We start from the raw sequence: 22,908 nt of genomic DNA, 5'->3' as shown, positions 1-22,908 counted from the left end.
TGAATTTCTTTTAGGTTGCCCCATGGTTAATTTATGCATCACAATAGTTTCTTTTATGTTGTAGGTATATGGTAATTGGCAAATTGGGGAAAATCACAAATCCTGTCCTTGTAGGGGAAATTAAAAACTGGTCACTCTGTACAGAGATAGAATTGCTTGTGGTGCAGCACACCTGAAGACCAGAATCCCTCAGGCTGGGGCTGCAAGGCTGCCTGGAGGGACATTCCCTCTCCAGCCCTCAACCCCTGATGCACAGCCCCTCATGGAGCCAGCAGGAGAGGGCAGTAGCTTCTGTACACCCTCAGCACCCTGATGTTTAGCAACCTGCAGGAAACGTGTGAACTGGGCGATTTGATGTGTTAAAGCCTTTTAGAAACACAGAAAAGGAACATTTTGGTTTCCATCGTGCTGCATCATGCCTGCTTTCCATGCAGAACAGGCTCCTAACACCATGTAGCTTTAAATGATAAGCTATCATGTAGCTTTAAAGCACAAGAGCGTACTAACGTGCCCTGGAGAGCAAACGGGACACAACTGAGTGTGGTAACGTACGTAAAGGCACTGTGAGAACTGTGTAAAGTACGTAAAGAACTGTGTCAAAATCCTAGCTGTCCCCCAGAAGTTGCAGGCCTCTGAGCAAGACAAGCAGTGCGGCTCCTCGCTTTCTTTGTCCTTAAGGGGGCAGCAGCACAATACATTGGAGCATCCTTCCGAGTTAGCGGGGAGCCATCTGCGCCTTACTCTATTTCACTTCCCTTCAACTTCTTGTCCTAAGACTGTGTAGGTTGAATTTGTCCCAGCTATGCAGTTGTAGCCGTTTGTCTATTTTGGCAAGGGTTATAAGGCTTTCCAGTTAAAAAAAAAAAAAAAAAAAAAAGGGAGGGGCCCTCATATTGTTATGGAAGAGTATGTATCAATGATATGTGAAAATAAGGAATTGAACAAATACAGATCATTTCCATTTTAGACAAGGAACACCTTCTTATGCAGAAGTAAGGTCAGAACTTTCTATATTTTTCTCTGTTGGTTTTAAAAAAATGTATGTAAATACTTTCGTAGTAATATTAGTCAAACCAGAAAGTGTTGGGGTTTGTTTTTTTTTTTTTTTTAAATATATTTAATTTTAGCACCCTGATAAGAGTTGAGCCTCAGGTTTGTACTTGATTTAGCTTTTAACCCATGTAGTTTTTCAGTGCACAGGTGTAAGAATGCCTCTCAGCCCAGCATCCCCACCCTGAAGCATCCTATGATGTTTCAATGGGATTCTTTGTGCATTTAAACAGGATTGCTGGATTTGGTTCCTTGATTTTAAGTTTAGGACTCTAAGAAGGAAACATTTGTTTAGGAACCATCACAGTAATAAACTCAGGATACACAGAAGTAGGGCTATGACTTTTTTACAGAGTGATACTTTGGGAGACATAGGTCTATCAACACTAATTTATTTTAGGGATAACCTTTGTCTCAGCAAGACAGTGAAATCTGTCAAGAATATATTTTCTTTGAAAAACGATCTCTAGCACTTACTATTTCCTTAGTAGACTCTTAAAAGTTGAACAAAATACTATATAATTTTCAAGGCATCCCTCTGTGGCACACAGGATGCCTTGTTACTAGGTAGAGAAGCTTGGTGAATTTACTTAAGTATTGATCAGGATTTAATATTTGATTAAATTCCAGTGACTTCACAAGTTTTACTGTTTATTGGGATGTTTAGAGGCCTTTTTATATGGTACAAAATATGGACACATCAACTTTCTAGTGGAATTGCACACATAAAATTTATAGTGTCCTGCTGGGATTAGGACATCTGATTACATCTGGCACCTCAGTACTATATTCCCTACGTTCTGTCTAACCAGCATAGAAATGAAAATCAGGATGCTAAAGAGACAAGATTCCCAAAACTAAACCCAGTAGTTCATCAAAAGGTTAAACAGACAGTAATCCACTAGGTGCTCAGAGTCTCTCAAAAGCCTTCTTACTGTCCTTATCATCTCTCTCAGATCTTGTAATCTACCTCAGGCTGTTCCCACGCAACATGAAAGAAGGAAATGAAAATCAATTTTTTTTCAGAATAATTAATAACCAAGACTGATTGCTGGACCCTTAATGAGTATATATTTTAAACCTCTGCATGGTTGTTTAAAAGTACTTTGAAAGATTTTTCTTTTTGACCTGGATGAATGTTATATTTAGTCAAAAGAAATTGTACTAGAAATATGGACTTTTAGGGAAGATGTGCTTCCAAAATACATATTTTTGTATTTAATAGTGAGAGAACAGTGAAGTTTCTATGATTTATGTGACTCTGCCTTATTTTTCCTATTTGTGTGGTTTTTTCTTTTTCTTTTGGGCCTACTCTTTTGTTTACAATGTGAAGTATAAAATCCAGAGGATTACTCTGTTTTCAGTCCTCATTTTCCATTCATTTGTGATGTATTCATGGACAGATAATATAAATTACTTATGGCTTCAATTTCTTCATGAGTAAACCAGGAATATATCTAATTCAGACATTCTGAAGATTTCTGAGTTGTCCAAGTAGGTTGCAGGCTTGCATTTCAAGCCTGACATTTGCTGGTTATTGCATAAAAAATTCTAATGTATTCCAAAACACAGTCTGCACAAAACAACAGAGCTATCGAACAGCCGGTGGGATATGCCACAACTGTAACACTGCAGACTTGAAGATAACAGAACTAGGAAAGACCCAACAACAGCCATCTTCTGCCCTTGGACAGGATCAATCCAGCTACAAACACCCTTAGAAGTCAACTGTCTACTTCTTTAAAAGTACCCTTTTGAAAGAGCTGCTGAGGCAATTTCTTTCAGTGTTTAATAGTCCTTACATGCAGAACACAATTTTCTCTCTCCCTTCATTTCAAAACAAAGTCTCTGTTGCTCCAATGCATCTTTTTTTTCCTTGTGTTGTGTCCTATTCCTAACAGATGCACCAGACTTCTATCCATTTGAAGGCTGCTGCTATGTTTTTCCACAGACTCTTTTTGTTTAATTGTTTAAGTTCCTTCCTTAAAGGCTGATGGGTTATGAGACTGCTTGTCTTTGATTCTCAATCTGGATGACGTTCATTCATCACTCCATTATCAAATTGGTCATTATCAAATTTTCTGGAATACAGGATCGAAAACTGGGCATATTGCTCTAGTTTTTTTCTTACTACAACTGAGTACAGAAAGATTTAACCCACTGTAACATAACACAGAAGTCTGTGCTTTCAAACTAACATACAAGTTACATAATTAATTACAATCCTTGCTGTGTTAGGATTTTCAAGACCGGATCCTATTGCTATGATGACTAGATAAGTCATTTTTTTCCTTCTTTAAATAGAAACCTTTTTTTTAAGGAGCATTTGATCTTCTGTTCAATGCATATTTTCTTCTGTATATGTTCATTGCTGATTATAATGGCAGTGATATTTCTTGGGGCTGCAATAACTAAAAGCTAATATTAATGCTTATAAATCTAAAACACAAGTGCTTATTTTGAATATAAATTGCATTTGATGTTTACTGTTCTGCTTCTAGAAGGTGTCTAGTAGTGGTCTGATGGAAGGATAAAAAAAAGTATGCTGCATTTTGATAAGAAGGAGGTGATGTAGAGGAATGTATACTAAGCATGAAGAAAAGTCCATCATGCTGATAAAACTGTTTAAATATCTGTATTCTGTTTCTATATATGTCTGTGAAGCAGGTCAGTGCAACCTCTTCTGTTTTTAGGAAAACCGTCTGTCTGCATTTAGCTACCTTCATGTTACTGACAGGGAGGGAGACAATTCTGACAAGGTTAAAAGTTGTGGAAGCAAGGGCAAAGGAATATGAATTTGGGAAAAAAATTCAAAGAAAGAAGATTAATTATTTTTTCTACAACAACAGAATTCTTTATCAGAAGTCTTTATTGAAAGTGAGTATCACCAAAGCTGCTGGGTTTCTATCCCCTTTCCCTGTGTTTATAAAGATCATGTCTTGCATGTTGGGTAATGTTCTTTGTACAGCTTCTCATTGTACAGCTGTGAAAGACATGCAGAAAGAAAAGAGGAGGCAGGAAACTATACAGAATTTTTTACATATTTAGAGAGAGAAGAATATTGAAACAAAAGAAAAGGAAGAACAGTAAGAAGATACATATTTGCAAGATAAGTTGCATCAGTTTGTGGAACTTTTGGTTTTGGACACACAGAAACAGGTCAGACTGATGCTGAAACACAGTAAAGAAGTAACTTCATATACCGCATTTTTACTTTTACAGTAAAAATATTCTAAATATAAGTCAAAAACTAATTAAAAACGATGATATATGAACTAAGGGTAAAAAGGTAATCCTACTCTCAGTTAAATCAATGAATATCTTGTCACTTCTTATCAGTAAGATAAACATGATTTTAAGACCTTTTATGCTGGATCAAATATAGAAATTAGTTATCTAAGTATTGACATTTGTTGACCTTCAGATTGTACCTATGTATCTGAATATGGAGGTAAGATAATGTTTTTTAAATAAGTTGTGCCCTTGGCCATGGCTAAACTATGGTGTTTAAGATTTTAGTTTCCAGAGTTTAACACATACCTGTCTGCTACTTCCTAACATAATTTTGAAGTGTATCCCAGCTTTATAACTTTCTTTCTGCCGATCCTTTCCTTTTCATAGGGAAAATATATAAGTGCATGTCCTGAGGTTGCTGTGGGGCACTTTCCTTTCCTTTGGTTGATAAAGTGTCTTGCCTTTTGGGTAATGTTCTTTATACAGCGTCTCACTGTGAAAGGCAGATACTGCAGAAAGAGAACAGGAAGTAGAAAACTATTTAGAAAACATACAGGAGAGAGGGACACAGTCGGGAGGGTGGGTGGACTATGCACAGGATTCATGTAGTCACAGAAAGTGATTACAGAACCAGTCCTTTTCCTATAGAGAGATTTTAGATATATAAAATCCTAATGTATGCACAGTTCATGGAAATGAGTTTTGCTTAAATATGATCTAGCAGGAAGAATAAAAGTAAGATGGATGAGAGAGGGAGATGCTGATCTCTCGTCCCTGCGATCGAGTAACAGGATTTGTAGAAATGGTTCAAATTTGAACTATGGGAGGTTCCAACTGGATGTTATGTAGCATTTCTTTACTGAGAGGGTGGTCAAACACTGTAATGGTCTTCCCAGAGAGGTAACTAGCACCCCAAGCCTGTCAGTGTTTGAGAAGTGTTTGGGCAATGTCCTTTAAAACATGCTTTTACTTTTGGCCAGTCCTGAAGTGGTCAGTCAGATGATCATTGCAAGTCACCTCCAGCTGAACTGTTCTGTTCTGCTCTGTTATTTTCTATTCTAAAATTAGCAGCTAGTTTTTCTACTGGTTTTGCATATAATTTTTCAGTAAACTAAAGTAATTAGTATGTCCCTTTATATGGTATATTAGTGTATTCTAATAGTAAGTTTAATCTCTCTGTGAGGTGCTGCCTTTTTGAGGTAAAGTGAAGGTCAGGAGAGAGTGCTGGTTTTATTTTTGTTAAAAAACCCCAAATACTTTCACTCGCAGGTGAAACAATGAGTACAGTACTTTGATACACTGCTGCTTTACATCCATCTCTCTTTGGACTTCTCTGCTTCTTTTGATGCGATTCCAGCTTAAGATATAAATGATAAATCATGTTCACAAGTCATCTATGTTGCAACATGTAGACTTTGATAGAGTTATGTGAGAAACGATCTTGACCCATCATAAAATCTTCATAAATAAATACACATTCTAAATTTAAAAAAAACTATTCATAGCAGAGTCAGGTTTGGAATACATTTTCTTAAAAGAATGGCAAAATCATGTTTACTGATAATTCTTTGTTATCCACTTGCCATATTTTTTCCCACACAGAAATAAATTTGATTAGAAGTATTTTTCATGCCTTAGAGAGCTACAGCTCTTTGGTTTTATTCAGAGAAGCTGTTTCATAGAAAGCAAATTAAGTTACAATTTTTAACACTATGGGCTGTATATCATTTAGAATAATGTGCAATGAAATGAAAAATAATGGTTGAGGTCTGGTCCCATTGCAGATAATGGCAAAAATCACATTAAATTTGAGCAAAGTGGGATCTGTTTGTTTGAACAAATAGAGGAAGTCTCTATTCTGTCAATCCTTGACAGAACCTTATTCCTCTCCGTTAATTTGTTGTCAGATGTAGCGTGTTTCAGGCCCAAATTTGGCTAATAAATAAGCAACCCTCATCACCAAAGCACTTGAAAGTATACTTTTAATGTTTTTCTAGAGTAGAGATAGATTACTGGATCAGTCTTTTGGAAATAAACAGCCAGAGTTTTCTCATTACAAATGCAAAAAGATTTCATGTTGGAAAATGCAGAATCAAATATAATTCTATGTCTTCATGGATTTATGGTTTAAGATAATAGACAAAACTAGGAAAGTGATTAATCAATAAGAGTAAACAATTTTGTCAAGAGTAAAGTTACGCACATAATTTATTTTCACTGAAAGAAAAAGGAAATGTGCAAATTAGAGAAACAAAATGGAAGTGCTGATTAAAAGGAATATAAAAAAGCTACAAAGTGGTAGTAATGTGTTCCATTTTAATGTGCAAATGGAAAGAAATATAGCTGAAAAGACAGCTGTAATAAAAAAAAATCACTGTGCTTTATTTCAGCCTGTTACCTTAAAAAAATTACACAACTTTAAAATGGTTAGTCATTTAAATTATTCCCCAAGAACAGATTTAAAGCAATATGCTTTTGGTTTTCCGCTAACTTCTTTAAAGATCACATTATTTGAATATTTTACTTTGCTGAAAGGTTTGGCTTGCTTTATTGTAATGCATTATGAAGGTTTTCTAAGCAAGATAACAATGTCGAATATTTAAACTAGCATACATTAAATGAAGCAGCATAGCTTCTGTCTTGAAAAAGACTATACTGTATGGAAAGTGATGCCACAGGCATCATAGATTATTTAATTACAATTCTTGTATTTTTATGCCTTAATTTCTCATTTCCTTACATGGAGTTTTTTTTTCCTTTTACAGAATTCAACACAATTATGAATGAAAATGTTTGTTTCTGTTGTGATCTCATTAAGAAAAATCACTGTCTTTTTCAATTTCCAATTTCAGCTGACTCATATTTCATAAAAAAACTGTTGATGGATATTGCCTTGGAATATTCTTTTTTCCCCGGAAGAGCTGTTCAGACTACAATTCTTCTCTGCATGACATAGGGGAATGGTTTCAAAGACCATGTATCATCAGTACTGAAGACTGAGTCTCAGTGATGTTCACTCCTTGTCTCTGAAATATGAACCATCCTATTTGTGTGTTGAAGGAGGGTTAATTTTTTTCTGAAACTCCTAAGTTTTTATGTATTTATGCGAATAGTTCCATACAGAGCACATAAAAATCAATATATCTGTAATGAAAACTCATACAAAATAATTTTTGAAGGCATGTAACACAAATAGAACTTCTATCAAAACAAGGCTTTTGAAATACTGTGGATTCAAATCTTATCTGTACTTATTTTATGCAACTTAGACTGATACGTTAATTTGTGCAGAGCAGGACCTGATTCTAAGATCACTTCAATTAATGCCAGTGCTGCAGATTAGTTTTGTACTAAGTTTACTAAAGGATACAATGTTAGCACATTATTCTTCTGTCCATTCAGTCAACTAAGAGAAATATGTTTCACCACCGTGTTCAAACAGGATTGTTTTGTAGAATAAGGCCTAAGGGATATTGACTGTAAGTTAATTAGAATTTGATTTAATGGATTTAGAGGACTTCAAATTAATTGTTTAAGCAGGTGCAAGGCTCCTTGCAAGAGTCTTACATATACTGGACTTTATAAGCAATATATAGAATATAAAAAATAACTTCAGATCTCTGTCATCTTCAAACCTATAGTGTCAGTGTTCACTCATTCCTTTATGGAACAAGGAAATATACACTAAAAGCAATGGGAAATTACCTAGCATGATGGGGGATCATATTGCTTGATTGAATAGATTTTCTCTGTTTTCTAAATTCTAAGTGAATATAGTCCTGTCAGACACAGCTTTTAAATGATCAATCTTTATTTCAAGGTGTTGTATATTTTAAGAAATTACTTACAATATTAGTGTTTTGGTTTTTTTGTAATGTAGGGACCAGAATACTAAATTTCAGTATTCATACTGTAAATGTGCCATTCTGGTTATAATAAATTAATCTCTTTTGCTAGCTAGTGCTGGCTGCATGAAGGAGGTGAGACCCTTGCATTCTTCTTAAAGCACTTTTGTCCATAAAATTAATCAATATTTCTGATTAAGTCTTTTACAGTCACTCTACCTCCAGTGGCTTATTTTTTGGAACAATTTCTGCTCTGCTATTCAGACTTCTAAACAAACTAAATAAAGATACAGAAGGCCAAAGAGCAATGCAGAACTCTTTAGCCTCATTTTGCTAAGAAAGGAAAATATAGTGGGATGCAAGACAAAATAAATAAGTGAAGCCAAGGAATAGGTAATGCAAAGATCATTCTATCAAATTATATGCAATACAAATGCAAAGGACTGGGACAACAGTTTATATTGAAAAGCCCCTGAATATACATGATTACCCTCATTTGTTCCAAACTGTGAATATGAAAATCAAGATTATGGGATTTATCAGATTTTATTTTTTTCTGTTAAACCAGCAAGAACTTTTTTATTACATGCTAATTTTCTTTTCTTTCCTGTGATAAAATTATATAGTCTTTAAACCGTTAAGAGAACTTTTTTATTTCCAGAAATGCAGTGAATCCTCAATAAAGTCACCAGGATGGGAACAAAGACCCTTGCAGAAGCTGCTGCAGTGTGGTCACAACAGCTCACTTACTGTCCCGTCCCACATGGGATAGGAAATCTGCTCAGTGGTTGTCAGCAACTCCAATCTTCTCTCTTTTTGAGAAGTCTTTTAAATCTGATTAATGATTTTAATGGCTATTTTTTAAAGTCTTCTTGGTTAATACACAGAACTGGTCCTGAAGAACAGGATGAAAATAATGTGATTTACAGTTATTGATCACTTCCAGAAAAAGTCTCTGTTCTTCTGAAGCCAAGCAGGGACATAGATTGAGGGACAAGATGAATTTAATGCCTGGAGCTCTTTGAGATAAGGTAGTCATATACACAACTATTTGTAGGCTTAAGCCCTGTTGTAGCTACAGTTATAAATACTTATCTGAGTGGTCTCAGTGAATGCGGTGTGATTTCTAATGTGTTTGTATATTGGTTCCTAAGTGTAAAGGTGGGACTTGATCCTGAAAATGGTTGTGCATTGTACAGCTTGATTCTGTATGATGCAAATGGCTTTGTTGTCATGATGAAACCATTCTGGGAAGTAAATGAATTTGCAAAATTTTGTCAAATTAATGCCCAAGTTGCCAGAACCAAAAACCATTACAGGAAAAGTCAATCAAATATGCAAACTGAAAATTTCTAGATTACTTCATAGTAGTTTCAAATATTCTCTGCTTTCAGTAAATGTAGATAATTCTTTAAACAAGACTATTGAAGATAGTTTCTTTATCAATATAGGCTTTTCTTTCCTTTGGATAGTATTATTCACACCAAGGAAAAACAAGTATCTCTTGGATATATGTGTTCTTACTGTTATGTGGTTAATAACTGCTGGTGAAAAATTATCTCCAGTGGTGCTTCAGAAATAAAATAAGATTATCATAATCTGCAAAATCAGCATACCTTTTTTTTTTATCAGATCCTGAAGATGATGAGTGATGACTTGACATGTATGGTACTTCCTCCTTTATTTAATTTCTTTTGCAGCATTGCAGAAGTGTAAATAGTTCCCCATTCCTCTTCAGTGGAGATGCACCTGATACTAACATTATCACTTTCAATGGAGATACCTTTTAGTCATCCCACTAAATGAGAATGAGAGATATGAGAATGAGAATAAGAGATATGATGAAAGCAAGTGACTTTGTTTTCTGTTATTTAGTTGTTTTTTTTTCTAGTAAAATAAAACCACAGAAGTCAGCTTCCTGAAGAAAAAAAAGGACAGGACAGGACAGGACTGGACAGGGAAAGGAAATGGAAAGGAGAAAGGAGAAAGGAGAAAGGGGAAAGGGGAAAGGGGAAAGGGGAAAGGGGAAAGGGGAAAGGGGAAAGGGGAAAGGGGAAAGGGGAAAGGGGAAAGGGGAAAGGGGAAAGGGGAAAGGGGAAAGGGGAAAGGGGAAAGGGGAAAGGGGAAAGGGGAAAGGGGAAAGGGGAAAGGGGAAAGGGGAAAGGGGAAAAGGGGAAAGGGGAAAGGGGAAAGGAAAGGAAAGGAAAGGAAAGGAAAGGAAAGGAAAGGAAAGGAAAGGAAAGGAAAGGAAAGGAAAGGAAAGGAAAGGAAAGGAAAGGAAAGGAAAGGAAAGGAAAGGAAAGGAAAGGAAAGGAAAGGAAAGGAAAGGAAAGGAAAGGAAAAGGAAAGGAAAGGAAAGGAAAGGAAAGGAAAGGAAAGGAAAGGAAAGGAAAGGAAAGGAAAGGAAAGGAAAGGAAAGGAAAGGAAAGGAAAGGAAAGGAAAGGAAAGGAAAGGAAAGGAAAGGAAAGGAAAGGAAAGGAAAGGAAAAAGAAAACTATAGGACTCAGGTTTTTTAATCACCAGTAAGTTTTAGGTCCGTGTGTGAGTTTTCGTTGATCTCAATAAATAGACTTTGATCTGTAAGAGTTTGCCTCTTACTGAAACGCCACCACTGTGTGCAGACAGGCTACAGCTGTATCTTCTGTGCTTCCTGCTCCTGTTCCAACCATTCCGTGTCCCCCAGGCTGTGGTGATTTCCAAGATTTACAAGGCTTGGGTTGCACTGCTGTGATATGACGGCCAACCCTTCAGCCTGCTTTGCCATAGCCACACAGTATCCAGACACCCATGATTGGTCTCTATGCTGGATTACAGATACTTTAGAAATAGGAATATACTGGTCAATGCAGTGTCATTGTTTACAAGCTGACTGGAAAACAGCCATTATTTTTATATAGGGTTGATTTAATCAGCCAGCCACCTAGAGAAGTGCTTGCATTAAATATACTGTTATATTACTGTAAGCCATATATATTTGGTTTTACTTGTTAAAAGTGCCTATCCCAGCTGGGGGAAAAAAAAAGCCATAGGGTTTGTTTGAGGGGCGGGTACTTGGCAGGGAATGTGCCTGGGTGCGAGTGAGGGCAGGAGCCACAGGTGCACTCCTGGTGAGGGCGTCTGCCAGTCTCAGGCGAGCAAAGGCTTCCCACTGCGAACTGAAACCAGTACAAACGGGGAAACAAAAAGAAATATTCATTCAAGCTGTCCACGTCAGACTGCTGAGGAAGCAGGCAGGTCAGTTTGGTTAATCATTGCCAAATCAGACATTCACCACTGATCATATGACCAGACCACATCTGAGATAAGAAAACACCCATCCCGAGCAGAAGGAATTGAAAAGCCTCCCTTATTTACGTGCTCTGGCTTTATTGTTTTGCTGTAACAGAAGAGGCTCACACTTTGCTGTTCTCAGAACTCAGCCCAGCACAGCTGTTGTGTTGCTTTCCTTTTTCTGAAGAGGAAGTGAAAAATTCCCTCCATACGTGTGCTGGCATTTGAATGCTTAGGTTTCACTCCCTAATTGGGAGCCATCTGTAATGAGTGCTCCGTGGGACGCAGAGAGGAGCTTCCAGCTGTGCCAAGAGTTGTTTCATTTTATGCCAAAGGAGAAAGGGGAGAAGAAGTCTGCCAAAAGCTAAGATGTGGATGGTGCAAAAATTGGTCTGAGGGTCTTGCAACCAGGAAAAACAAAAGAAAAGCAGTGGAAGCAACAAAGAATCAGGATGGGAAACTTCTTCCGGAAGCACTGTCCCTGTTTGGAGTCTTACCTTCCCTGCTTATTTGTTGGGAGAAATGGTGAGCAGGAAGACAAAGGAGGCCAGGTATTCGCCAACCTTGCTGTGATAAAACCTGATGTCCAAGCCGGACAGAAGGACTTAGAGAGTAAGATAAAAGAGAAACCTTTACCTCCACTGCCTGGCCAGGATCTAGCAAACATTTGCAACTTTGTGGCACTGTTTGATTATGATGCTCGCACTGAGGATGACTTGAGCTTCCGAGCTGGGGATAAGCTGGAAGTGCTGAGTGCATCCCATGAGGGATGGTGGTACGCCAAGCTCCTCCTGCCAGAGGGGTCAGTCTGTCCTGGCCGCAAGCTCACGGGCTACATCCCTGCCAACTATATAGCCGCTGACCAGAGCATCGAAGCTGAGCCGTGAGTAACCCACGCTGTGTGAAATGAGACTCTTTTCTGTTTTGTTAAATGGGTTTGAGACAGGACGTCACAGCCTCTTCTCTTGCTGGGTATTACCCTGCCACCCTCAAACTCTGGTGGTCCTAGAGGTGGTAGCCCTAGTTGGCATGTGCAAGGAAAAGACACCGTGGTCAGAGGAAAATAAATTTCCAAAGGCAGAGTGTGGAGGGGTTTTATTTTGTTTTAAATAATTTCCTTCAGTGATATACACTAATCAGTTGTTTAAAAATCACCTGGGAAGATCAGGTTGGTTACTGCTGTGATGATTCATTAATTTTATTTGTAAAAGAGTAAGGGTGTATCAGAGTACCCAAAGAGTAGAAATATATGACCCCTGCCCTGAATAACCAGCTGCAAAGTTACTAGTTAATCAGTTAAAGCAAGCTACCTTTACACCTTTTTATCTTCTTCCAAATGATGGGTGAGTCCCTAACAGATGAGTTTCAAATGGTTTCTTCTAGACGATGTGCATCTTCTCTGGAGGCAAATCTGCTCTCAGGACAAAATTAACTGCAGCAAGTACTGCAAAGGGCAAAAGTGGACATAACAACAGAGAACAGATGAAGTTATTAAATTGTCACAGTTTAATTATCCATCCCATTTTCTTCCACCCCTTCAAAGCATGCCAGATCTTATTAAATATTCTGAAATAGATCAGGAATCACACAGAATCAGTTACTTAGCTCCCTAGTAATGGTAAGTAAGGTCTGAATCAGCCTTTCCTGCACAGTTACTTCTGTGTGTTGAAGACAGAGTCAACATTTGCTGAAATAGGTCTGACTGCAATTCCAGAGGTATATTTTGGAAAAAATTATCACTGTGTAAAAAATGTCATCAGCAACATTCATTATTAGTCTCAGAATGAATGTTGACTTTAGAGGGATGGTGATGCAGCCTTTCAGTTAAATCTCATTTGAACCTGAAACATCATCTTCGACCTGATCTACCCACTGGACTGCCACAGGCTGGGAAAATTGGCTCAGATATGATTATGCCAGTCTTTTACCACCTGTAGGATTTTTGCTAGAGGCATTTTAGGGCAACTCTAAGATTAACCTGAAGACCTTAATTTCCAGAGTTTCACCAGCTCCTTCTATTTCTGTATTCAGGCAGACAACATTTTCAATGGTCATGTTCAAAAAAATTCTTCCAACTGGAGAAATTAATCTGCAGGGAAAGTATTTTCTGAATCACTAGATAAATGGTGTTAGGCTCTAATTTAGCTCAGGTTGGCCTTTGCTCTCTTTCAAGAGCTAGTTTTCTTAGAAGTCATCAGATTTCTTCATGCTGTTAATGCTTTGAAAGTAATTTTTCTCAGTTATACAGCATCTCAGCTTCTAATGTCCTTATCTTTCTATATCTGGAGCTTCAAATACAAAGTTAAGTTTGCCAAAGTACATTGTTGTGTAACCTCTGGTTTTTTTACTTGTTACTTGTTAAACAATTTATTTTTTTTTACTTTTTTGATATACTTTTCTCTCTTTATAGTAAAGACTAAGTTACAAGAAAACATTTTTCTCTACAGATTGTTAGAACACTGGAGAGGAAACAATGGAGAGTTTTTCCAGTTCTCAGATGAAGTAATTTCTCCAAAATGAGCTTTTTATTTCACAGCAAGATTAATGTGGCTAAAACATATTGTCTTTTCTCACATTTCTTTCTAAGTCACTTGGCTTTAGTGGTCTTCACATACGTACAAGCCTGTCAGCCCACACACATATAACAATAGAGTAACTGAGGTTAGAAGGGACCTCTGCAGGACATTTGAAGAGTCATCTCAAATCAAACATGGCCAAAATAAAGCTAGACCTCTTTGCTTTGTTGGGCAATCCAGCTGAGCTGTTCATCCTCAAGGTGAGGATTCTTTATCGCCTTGTATCAAATTGAAAGATCCCTTGCTACAATTTTCTCCAAGAATTCTTTCACCCACTCTCTGTAGTTTACACCTCTGTTATCCTAGTGAAACAGTAAGAACAAGAGTAATGATGGTTTAAAGAACCACCCTTTGTTTTCCCTAAAATAAAAATTTCAATTAGAAAAAAGGTTGTTCTAGTGTCTCTTTAATTAAAATTCAAAGTTTAAATCATCCTCTCTACCCCAACCTAAGTTTATCTTCAGTCATCTCTCTATTTTGGTTTTAATTCCCTTTGGTGTTGGTGAATTTTTCATGGCCAAGATATAGACATTTGTGGAAATATGCAAAGTTTCTAATGCATCATTGCATCCTGTATGGCAGTCCTTTATGGTCCCAGCACAGAACTGACAAAGAATGGAAGACTCATAATTTTGTATTCACCTACCAAAATGCACATTTACCATATATTTGCAGTGTGGTTTTTATGCTTGCAATATTTTCCAGGCACAGTTGATCAACAGTCTTTGATTTAATTGAATGCACATTTTGTAGCACCAGCCAGCTCCTGTACATCTGCAGAGACAACAGGAATTTTATTTCTGGATTACATCTCCATCTTATTATACAGAGAAACACTGGAGATTCTTTTCAGAGAAACAGACTTAATTCATGGTGTGACTCTTAAGAAGCTTGAGAAGAAAACCAGACTGATCACATTCTTTAGCAGCTGATTTCAGCATGCTTGCCTAGAAACTATTTTAAAATTTGCCTTCGTATGCATACATGGCTACTCCATAAAGTCACTGAAACAAAGAATAGAGGGGCATGAAAGGTTCTACAGTGGGAAATGACAGGGTCACTCTGTAAGTTTAGCCAATAAATGCTTGAGAGCTGCCTGCAGAGTAGTCAAACTTCTTTTGTTTATCATTTCAGTTTTGCCTGTGACCTTCAAGAGGATTAACAAACAAATATATCTGGCCCTCTTTTATTAACATATTGACATGGTCTTTCTTATAGAGACAGAGATCAGATAGTCCATCTGGCACTGTATTGTCAGTTCTGGCAGAGAATAATGCTGGGTCATTGCTTGTTCTCAACAAGTGCTGCAGCAGACCCCAGTTTGTCTCCTTGCTGAAGTGTCTGTGAATTTTTATCAGAGAGAAAGGCATGCTTTTTTTTTTTTTTTTTAACTTTTCCTTGGTAAGAAACAGAATGAAGTAAAACAAGAAGGAAAGTAAGAAACTTCTTTAGATAACTTCTTTTTTCTTCCTGGGTGTCTCTGACTGTCCAATATGACAATATGAGGTAGAGCTGATAAGGTAGATCAATGTCTGGGGGAAAGGGCAGAAAGGATTTGCAATATCTCATTTGGGAAAAACAAAAAAATAAACACTATTCATAGCAAAGGCAATTTTCATGTATCCTTGACTATCAGAACTGAGAAAGAATGAGATTTCTTTACTGTGTTGCTCTCCTTTGACCAAAGGTTATTGGTAGAATTTGTATGCTACAGTTTAAGGGGGCATTTTTTATATTTTGCTAGTATGTTTATATTATAAATATGGAACTACATTATATAAAAAGTCAAACACTTATATGTGCATTATTTCTTTCTAAGAAAAAAAATCATTTTGCTTCCTTCCTTTGGCTTAAGTAATCTCTTTGTAGGTGGATGACTTGGATGAAATTAGTAACAATCTGTGTGAATAGGGGGAAAAAAGGTAAATCCATGGCCTGACTTCTGTCTGCTGCAACATTTCAGTCCAAACATGTGCTGCACAAGATGAAATGCATCCAAGAAGCGCGCACCTGCTACAATGAAGTCTGTTTTGGACAGACTGAGGAAACAAGGCCTTTAATTTTTATATTTACCAGTAAAGCATCTTCTCATTGCTGAGCTCTTCTAGCACCTGCTGTACTTCTTATACCAAAAACAACCTGTCAGGTGGAGAGATCATGAAGGAATTGTGTTCAGTATCTCTGGAGACAGGTGTGTTCTCCTGGCCCCACCTGGGGTAGGTGGGACAAGGCAGTTGGGGAGTGGAAGCATTAATCTGGCAAACCATAGTCACATAGTGAACTTTCTCTTCATGAGGAGAACAATCTGGTACCCTGAAAACATTATTTTATATTATATCTGACCAAAAGCAGACACAAACTATGCTAATAATAAATTAACAACTGTGGGGGTACTTGGTGCTTCTTTCTGCGTCACAGGTAGAAGTCAAAACCATGAGCCAGACAGATTTTTCATTTCTAAGGTAGTTTGAATGAGGTTATATCTGCTGCATCCCATGAATTTGGAATGCTCTTTTTTCTGTGTTTAGAAATATAACACTTGGAAAACAAAAAATGTTATTGGAGATAGAATCATATAATTTAATTTTTGCATCCTACAAAGGATGATCAGAAAGAACAACTTGACAAATACCAAAATCTGACTTAAAAGATAGATCTTCTTGGCAAAGAGTGTGACCTTCCTGTCTCTGTGCTCTTTTTCTGTCTCTGTTATTCTGCACTACAAACAGGAGCCATAGCAACATTTTCACCTGCTCTTGTTTTTTTATTGCCAGTTGTTTAAGCTAAACAAGAAAATGACATAGTGCAAATTGTTCTGGACAAAAAATATAGCTCAGCTCTGCAGTCAATTTTAATGAAGCAAAAATGAAACACCTTACTGCTGGAGTGATGTGAATTCTAGTTTTGATAGAGGAAAGAGAGATTGTACTTAGAGGGAGCTCTTGCCTGCCATCCTGATGGACCTGTTGTCTGTTTATTGAAAGACAACTTACAATCATAAAATCATAGAATCACTGAGGTTGAAAAACACCTCTAAGATAATTGAGTCTAACCATTAACCCAGCACCACTGTGTTTGCCACTAGCCCCAAGAGCCCCATCCACATGCCTTTTGAACACTTCCAGGCATGGTGATTCCACCAGTTCCAAGTAAGCTTGTTCCAGTGCTTGCCAATCTTTTTCATGAAGAAATTTTTTTAAATAACCAATCCCATTCCTTGGCACAACTCTTCCTCTCTTCTTGTCATTTGTTATCTGAAGGAGACTGACTCCTACCTCACAACAGCCTCCCTCCAGGTAGTTGCAGAGAACAATGAGATCAGCTCTGAGCCCTTTTTTTTTTCTAGAATAAACAACCCCAGATCCCTCAGCTGCACCTCCTCCTTGTGCTCCAGACCCTTCCCCAGCTCTGCTGCCCTTCTCTGGACATCCTCCAGTACCTCAGTGTCCTTCTTGTAATGAAACAGTCCAAAACTGAACACAATTCAGTTTTGGCACCATACCAGTGCCAAGTACAGAGGGACAATCACTGCCCTGGTCCTGGCTGGGCCACATCATTGCTGATAAAGGCCAGGATGCCATTGGCCTGGCATTGGCCATCATTCATTCCACGTGTTCATGCCAACATTATTGACACAAGACTGCTGTGCTGAGGGAAGCAAATCCGTACAAATTCCTCGTAGATTGGGTCAAAGAAGATCGTAGCGATTACTTTTAACTTTTGTCAGTTTCAAAAATATTTTTTATCTCTTATATCTTATGTAGGTATTTCCCAGCTGGTGGAAACTGAGCCCCAGACCTAATCAATGAAACCTCACCAGTCAATTCCACAGTGAGCTTTTAAACCACTGTCTGAAAGCAGAAGTGTCTAGCAGGTTATTTTTGTCAATATCCATAGTTCCTTCACCTTCTGTTACCTGACTCAGCTTTAACTGTTTCATACAGTGACTGAATTTCAGTTACTATATGTGAGCAATAAAGATTTCATTGGGGTGACTTGTTTTAGACTTCCTGCAAAGTGAGGCTTTTGGGGTTTCATTGATTCATGTGGGTCATTTTTCAAAGTGGCATTTACAGTCAAAATGTCTAGAGGATTTTTTTTTAAGTGAAACCTTTGAGTCTACTGAATACCTCAGAAAACTGAATGTAATCCACTGCGGTTTGTGCTCCCTCTCTCTTGCTCTCATAGTTCCTTATTGTGTCACAGTACAAACTCCTGAGGACACCACCAGAACCACCACTAACCCTTGTACTGAAATGAACTTGTAAAAATTGGTCATTGCTAACAAGACTACACAAAGTTCTAGTATATTGCACATTCTTAGAACCTGCCAAGTACAAAAGTCATTCTTACATATTTTTTTGGTAGAAAAGGTGTCTATCACCAAAATAGGCATTTAGTATAAAACATTGAAAAGCCTATATGTGAAATTCCATATTTTCTTTCAATTGATATACTTTATCTATTGGGGGAGGGGTGTTGTGTGTGCTTACATGCGTACACACACACAATATAGAGAAAGTTTATAAGACCGATATGTTTAAGATCATGCAATACATGAGATGAGGTGTGTATTGCTAAGCTAGATCATGGTTTTGTGAGATGAGCCTTGTGAGATGAGGTGTGTATTGCTAAGCTAGATCATGGTTTTGATGTTTTTTGATACAGGAGTGCCTTTTCTAATTTACACAATGAAATACTGCAAAAAGACCATTAAATTAATAATTTAACTTCTTTAATGACGGTTAAGCATTCCAGTGCTGTCTTCAAGCACATATCAAACTTTGACTTAATCTCTGCTTATTTCTTAAATATTCAAGGACTATACTGAACACAGAAGTAAATGGTTTGCCAAACTGTAAAATGACAAATTTTTTCAAGTGCCAGTACTATTTATACATCCATGTGCATATCCATGTTCAGAAAATGTGTCTCTGTGTTCAGAAAAGTGGAAAGAGTTATGGCATTGTAGATGAGTAGTTCATGAAAAATTGTCTAATTAAGGTCACCCATTTTCTGGTAATGTGGCTTTCTTAACATATATGTCTTTGTCTATTCAAATTCTGAGAAATTAGGAAATTTTATCCTACCTTGTCTTTATTCAAAATTAGTGTGAGTATTATATATTATAATCATTACCTACTAGTTTTCATTACCTTATTATGAAGAATATGGCAATGAATCATGTGAACACAAAAAAAAAGTCCTTAAAACACATCCTGCAAACACAGCTAGTTAGCTTTCCCTAAAGCTTAGTGGCCTTTACAGTGCCTTTTAGAGAAAAAATTAAAAAAAAAAAACAAAGGTCACGTACTGGTCATAACAACTTGATACTCCTGTTTGGTGGGGTTTTTTTTCTGACTCAGTAGGAATAAACACTGTGCATGCTAGCATAGATTAGTTATGTTTGAGTAATGTTGTTGGTAAAAACATTGTCCAGGTATTGTACAATATTTCCTCATAGCTGTCTTTGATGGCTCTCTGCCCAGGACAATACAGAACTGTGCAGAGCTGAGTGATCTCTGAGCAGGTTTAGAACTGAGAAATAGTAACCAAAAGTTCAGCCAGGCTAAGAAGTCCTAAAGCTGTGCTCATTTTAAACAAACTAGGTCAGGTATTTCTGTGAAGAATTATTTTGTCACATGTGAAAAGCACTGTTGGTTATAGAAGACTTTCTTTGTGTAGGATTCTATCTGTACTAAAGAGATTAAGACATAAAAACATAAGAGATACCCTACAAGGTCAGACCAATGGCTTTATCTAGCCCCATTGCTTTCAGAAATGATTTTGTGAAAAGTGCACAAGCCCATCTACTTTCTTTGGTCTCTTACCTTTGTGCTTCACTGCAAGCTGGAACTGTTGTATAAGCAAAGTCAAGGGTACATCACTGCCACGTCTAATCATGGAACTATTGCTAAGTCTTCTTAGCAGAACCATAGGTGTTGACACTGCACTACTCTTTTTCTGTTGGTCGGCAAAGCTATTAGGACAAAAAACAACCCCACCAAAAAACTCTCTCATCTCTGCAGAAAGTTTTATATTTCTAAACAAGTATTTGGCTTTTTTTTTTTTTTTAGATTGTTGATTGCTTAGTCATGAGTGACACAAAAAAAAAAAAGATGCTGAAAATAAATAGGCACTAAAGGAATTGGTAGCACTGCACAATTCAGGGACTAGTCCTTTACAGATCTCACCTATCTGCCTCATCTACACTAATGCCCCTAAGTCAACCCAGGCTGCAGGCATCAATGACTTTACTCTCACAGATTTATCCATCAATTAGTTTTGCTCCCTACCAAAGATGCAGTGCTAAACCCAGAATATATCCTGTTATTATCCTAAAGACATTATGTTTCAACATGAGGCTATAACAGACACGGCAGATTTTCATACTGAGCGGCCTTCCAGCAGCATAGTTTAGATGACACAATATTTACCTGCACTTTAATTTTAAAAGAGGTTAGTAGAGAAAATATAATTCATCAGACTCAGGAGCTTTTCTGTAGTAAAATGTTTTGTTCTTTTTCAAGCTATGTAAGCAAGGTATGCATAGCACAGACAGAATATAATTTATTTAATGATATTTTAAAAAAAGGGCAAAACAATTTTCAGTTATTTTTAAACAATATTATATAGGATAAATTTGAAGGTCCTTCTTGTGTTTAAAATTTAAAAATAAGAGATTAAACTTCTTTACATAAGAAGTTTGTCCTTCATCAAAAATTTTTTAAATGTTGACATTCATATTTTCAACTCACATCTGTGTAAAGAAAACCATGAGTGTTATAAGAAATTAGAATGGAAATTTACATCTGTGCTGTTTTCAGTTCTCCAGAAAGGCCTAGAGATCATCTGGAAATAGCTTTTTAGAAGATCAAAATATTGATAATGAAGTATTGCTTTTCTCTGTCACTTAAACCACATAGAAATACATACTTTTTTTTTCGTGCTGGCACTAATCTTAATTAATAAAAACTGGAAAAACAAAGCTGTGATTTAAATGATAAGTGATAGTTCCATAAAGGATTGCACTAATTGACATTCCACTACTTTTGCACAGAGTACTCTATAATACTTTATATTATAAATTTATCTGCAGTAATGTCAGTAAGAATTTTTCCTTAGCTTTCTCTCACTAAATTAGATATATTTCTAGCTTAATTAACATTTTTATTCCCGTATTTCTAGCATAAAAATTTTGCAGCACAGCTTTTTAAACCTCACTGCAAAAGAAGAGGAAAAAAAAAAGAAATCCAAGACTCACATGTGGGAATGAATATGTACCATGGATTTCAGAAATGTTGAGAACTCACCAACCCCAGTTTTCCTTTTGAAATTACTGATCTTTTCATTTAGTGGAAGTCTCTGTAAGGGAGCATGGAAGGAGTCTTTGCTTCTCTAAGGGTGTGTAGTGAAGGGAGCCATACACAAGAACATGCAGACAAACCTGAGGGGCACATGAGGATGGTGGTGGTGATGAGGAGGAGCTGCTCAGTTGCATTGACAGAGAAGGTTATGTGCAGTGTGGGAACATTTCTTTTTCAGGATTATCTGAAGACCTTGCCAGCAAGGAAAGGGGGAACAACAAACACACAGACACCAAAACTGACAAGTTAATGTTAACAAAGACAATAAATAGACATAAACTCAGTCACACTAGCTGATGAGCTACCAGGAAATAACAGGCAAACTCAGACTATGCAACAGATAAGAATGTAGACCTGGGGGTTCAGGATGTTATCCCAGAATAACAACTTGATAATAATAATAAGATAATTGTTAATTTTCTGAATATGTGCAAGGAAAGAAAAGAGAAAATGAGATTGTGTTATTACAGAGTTAAAATGCTTGAAAAATCACCCAGAAACTTCCTGTGATGCTGACATAACATCAATACATTACATGGTGTTGTAATTTCTTGCAAAACAAATCAGTGTGAGGGTCCTGGTGGTCCATATCATACACTGATATGGAGTTTGATGTGCTCCAGATTTACTTGTGGAAGTCAAAGGTATCTTTATTGTGTCACCCTTCACATCTGTCACCCTGAAAAGGTTAGTCTGAAAGGTTGGAGGCCCTTTATTTAAGTAATTCGTCCCCCCATGAAAGAACCATTCTGTCCTTTGGCTTAGAGTCACCTGAGGATGCCAGACTGCACAGCTCTTTATGAGTCCCTCTGGGAACAGAGTGTCCTGGTTGTCCTCCACTGAAAGCTGACCTGGCAGAGGACACAAGTCCACCAGACTGCTGGCAATAGTCTAAGGTGAGAACCCAAGTCCAAGAGAACCCAAGTCCAAGAGAGAGCTCTGCACAAAATGGATGAAGATATCTGCTGTGCCACCAGTGTCTTGGGCAGGCACAGTGGCTTTGTGCTTCTCAGGGCTTCTGTATTATTTTTGTACTGTATTTCTCTGTTAGAAAAGAAAATAATTTCCCTGGAAGGATTTTCTCAAGAAAATCAATTGAGTGTTTTTGGAAGCTGTAATGGTTTAAGTGAATGTATGATTGAAAATTTTCTTGTCTATTTGAATTTCCCATGGTGTTAAAACAATTCATGTTATTTGTGTTCTCTGTACCATGTTAACATTAAGGCTTCCTCAAGGTTTCCACTTTGTTCCTCAGTTATGAACAGCAGAATTATTGCTACTTTTACAGTATATTATATCAGTGTAGAAGTACAAATGTATACAGGTCCTACTAACATTGATGCAAGATTTTACAATGCTATTTGAAAGACTCTAGGCAGCAGAAATAGGGTCTCAAGAATGTATTTTAAGTTTGGGGTTTTTTTAAAGAGGTGATTATATGGCTGTAGTTCACACCCCAAATCCTAAAGCAATGGATGTTAAAGACAGTGGTAGCCTTTCATTGACTCCAAATGTAAGTCGTTGTTTCAGAGCAAGCTTTAAATGCAGTGGAACCCTTATTCAGG

General features: G+C 37.1%; 1 protein-coding gene across 2 annotated transcripts in view; it reads left to right on the top strand.

Moving 5' to 3' along the window:
• Positions 1-11,245: 11,245 nt before the first annotated feature.
• FRK (fyn related Src family tyrosine kinase) overlaps positions 11,246-22,908 on the top strand; it is a 47,606-nt gene continuing 35,943 nt past the window's right edge. The window contains exon 1 of one of the 2 annotated variants that reach the window (XM_068184292.1): positions 11,246-12,283. In XM_068184292.1, coding sequence (XP_068040393.1) covers positions 11,853-12,283 — 431 coding nt within the window. In that variant the 5' untranslated portion in view covers positions 11,246-11,852. The remainder of the gene's footprint in view (positions 12,284-22,908) is intronic. The other variant, XM_068184291.1, reaches the window with a different exon arrangement.

Source organism: Anomalospiza imberbis, chromosome 3 (genome assembly GCF_031753505.1).
Source record: "Anomalospiza imberbis isolate Cuckoo-Finch-1a 21T00152 chromosome 3, ASM3175350v1, whole genome shotgun sequence".
Lineage (NCBI taxonomy): Eukaryota > Metazoa > Chordata > Aves > Passeriformes > Viduidae > Anomalospiza > Anomalospiza imberbis.
Note: the sequence above shows the minus strand (reverse complement) of the source record. Positions and strands in the feature narration are given on the sequence as shown.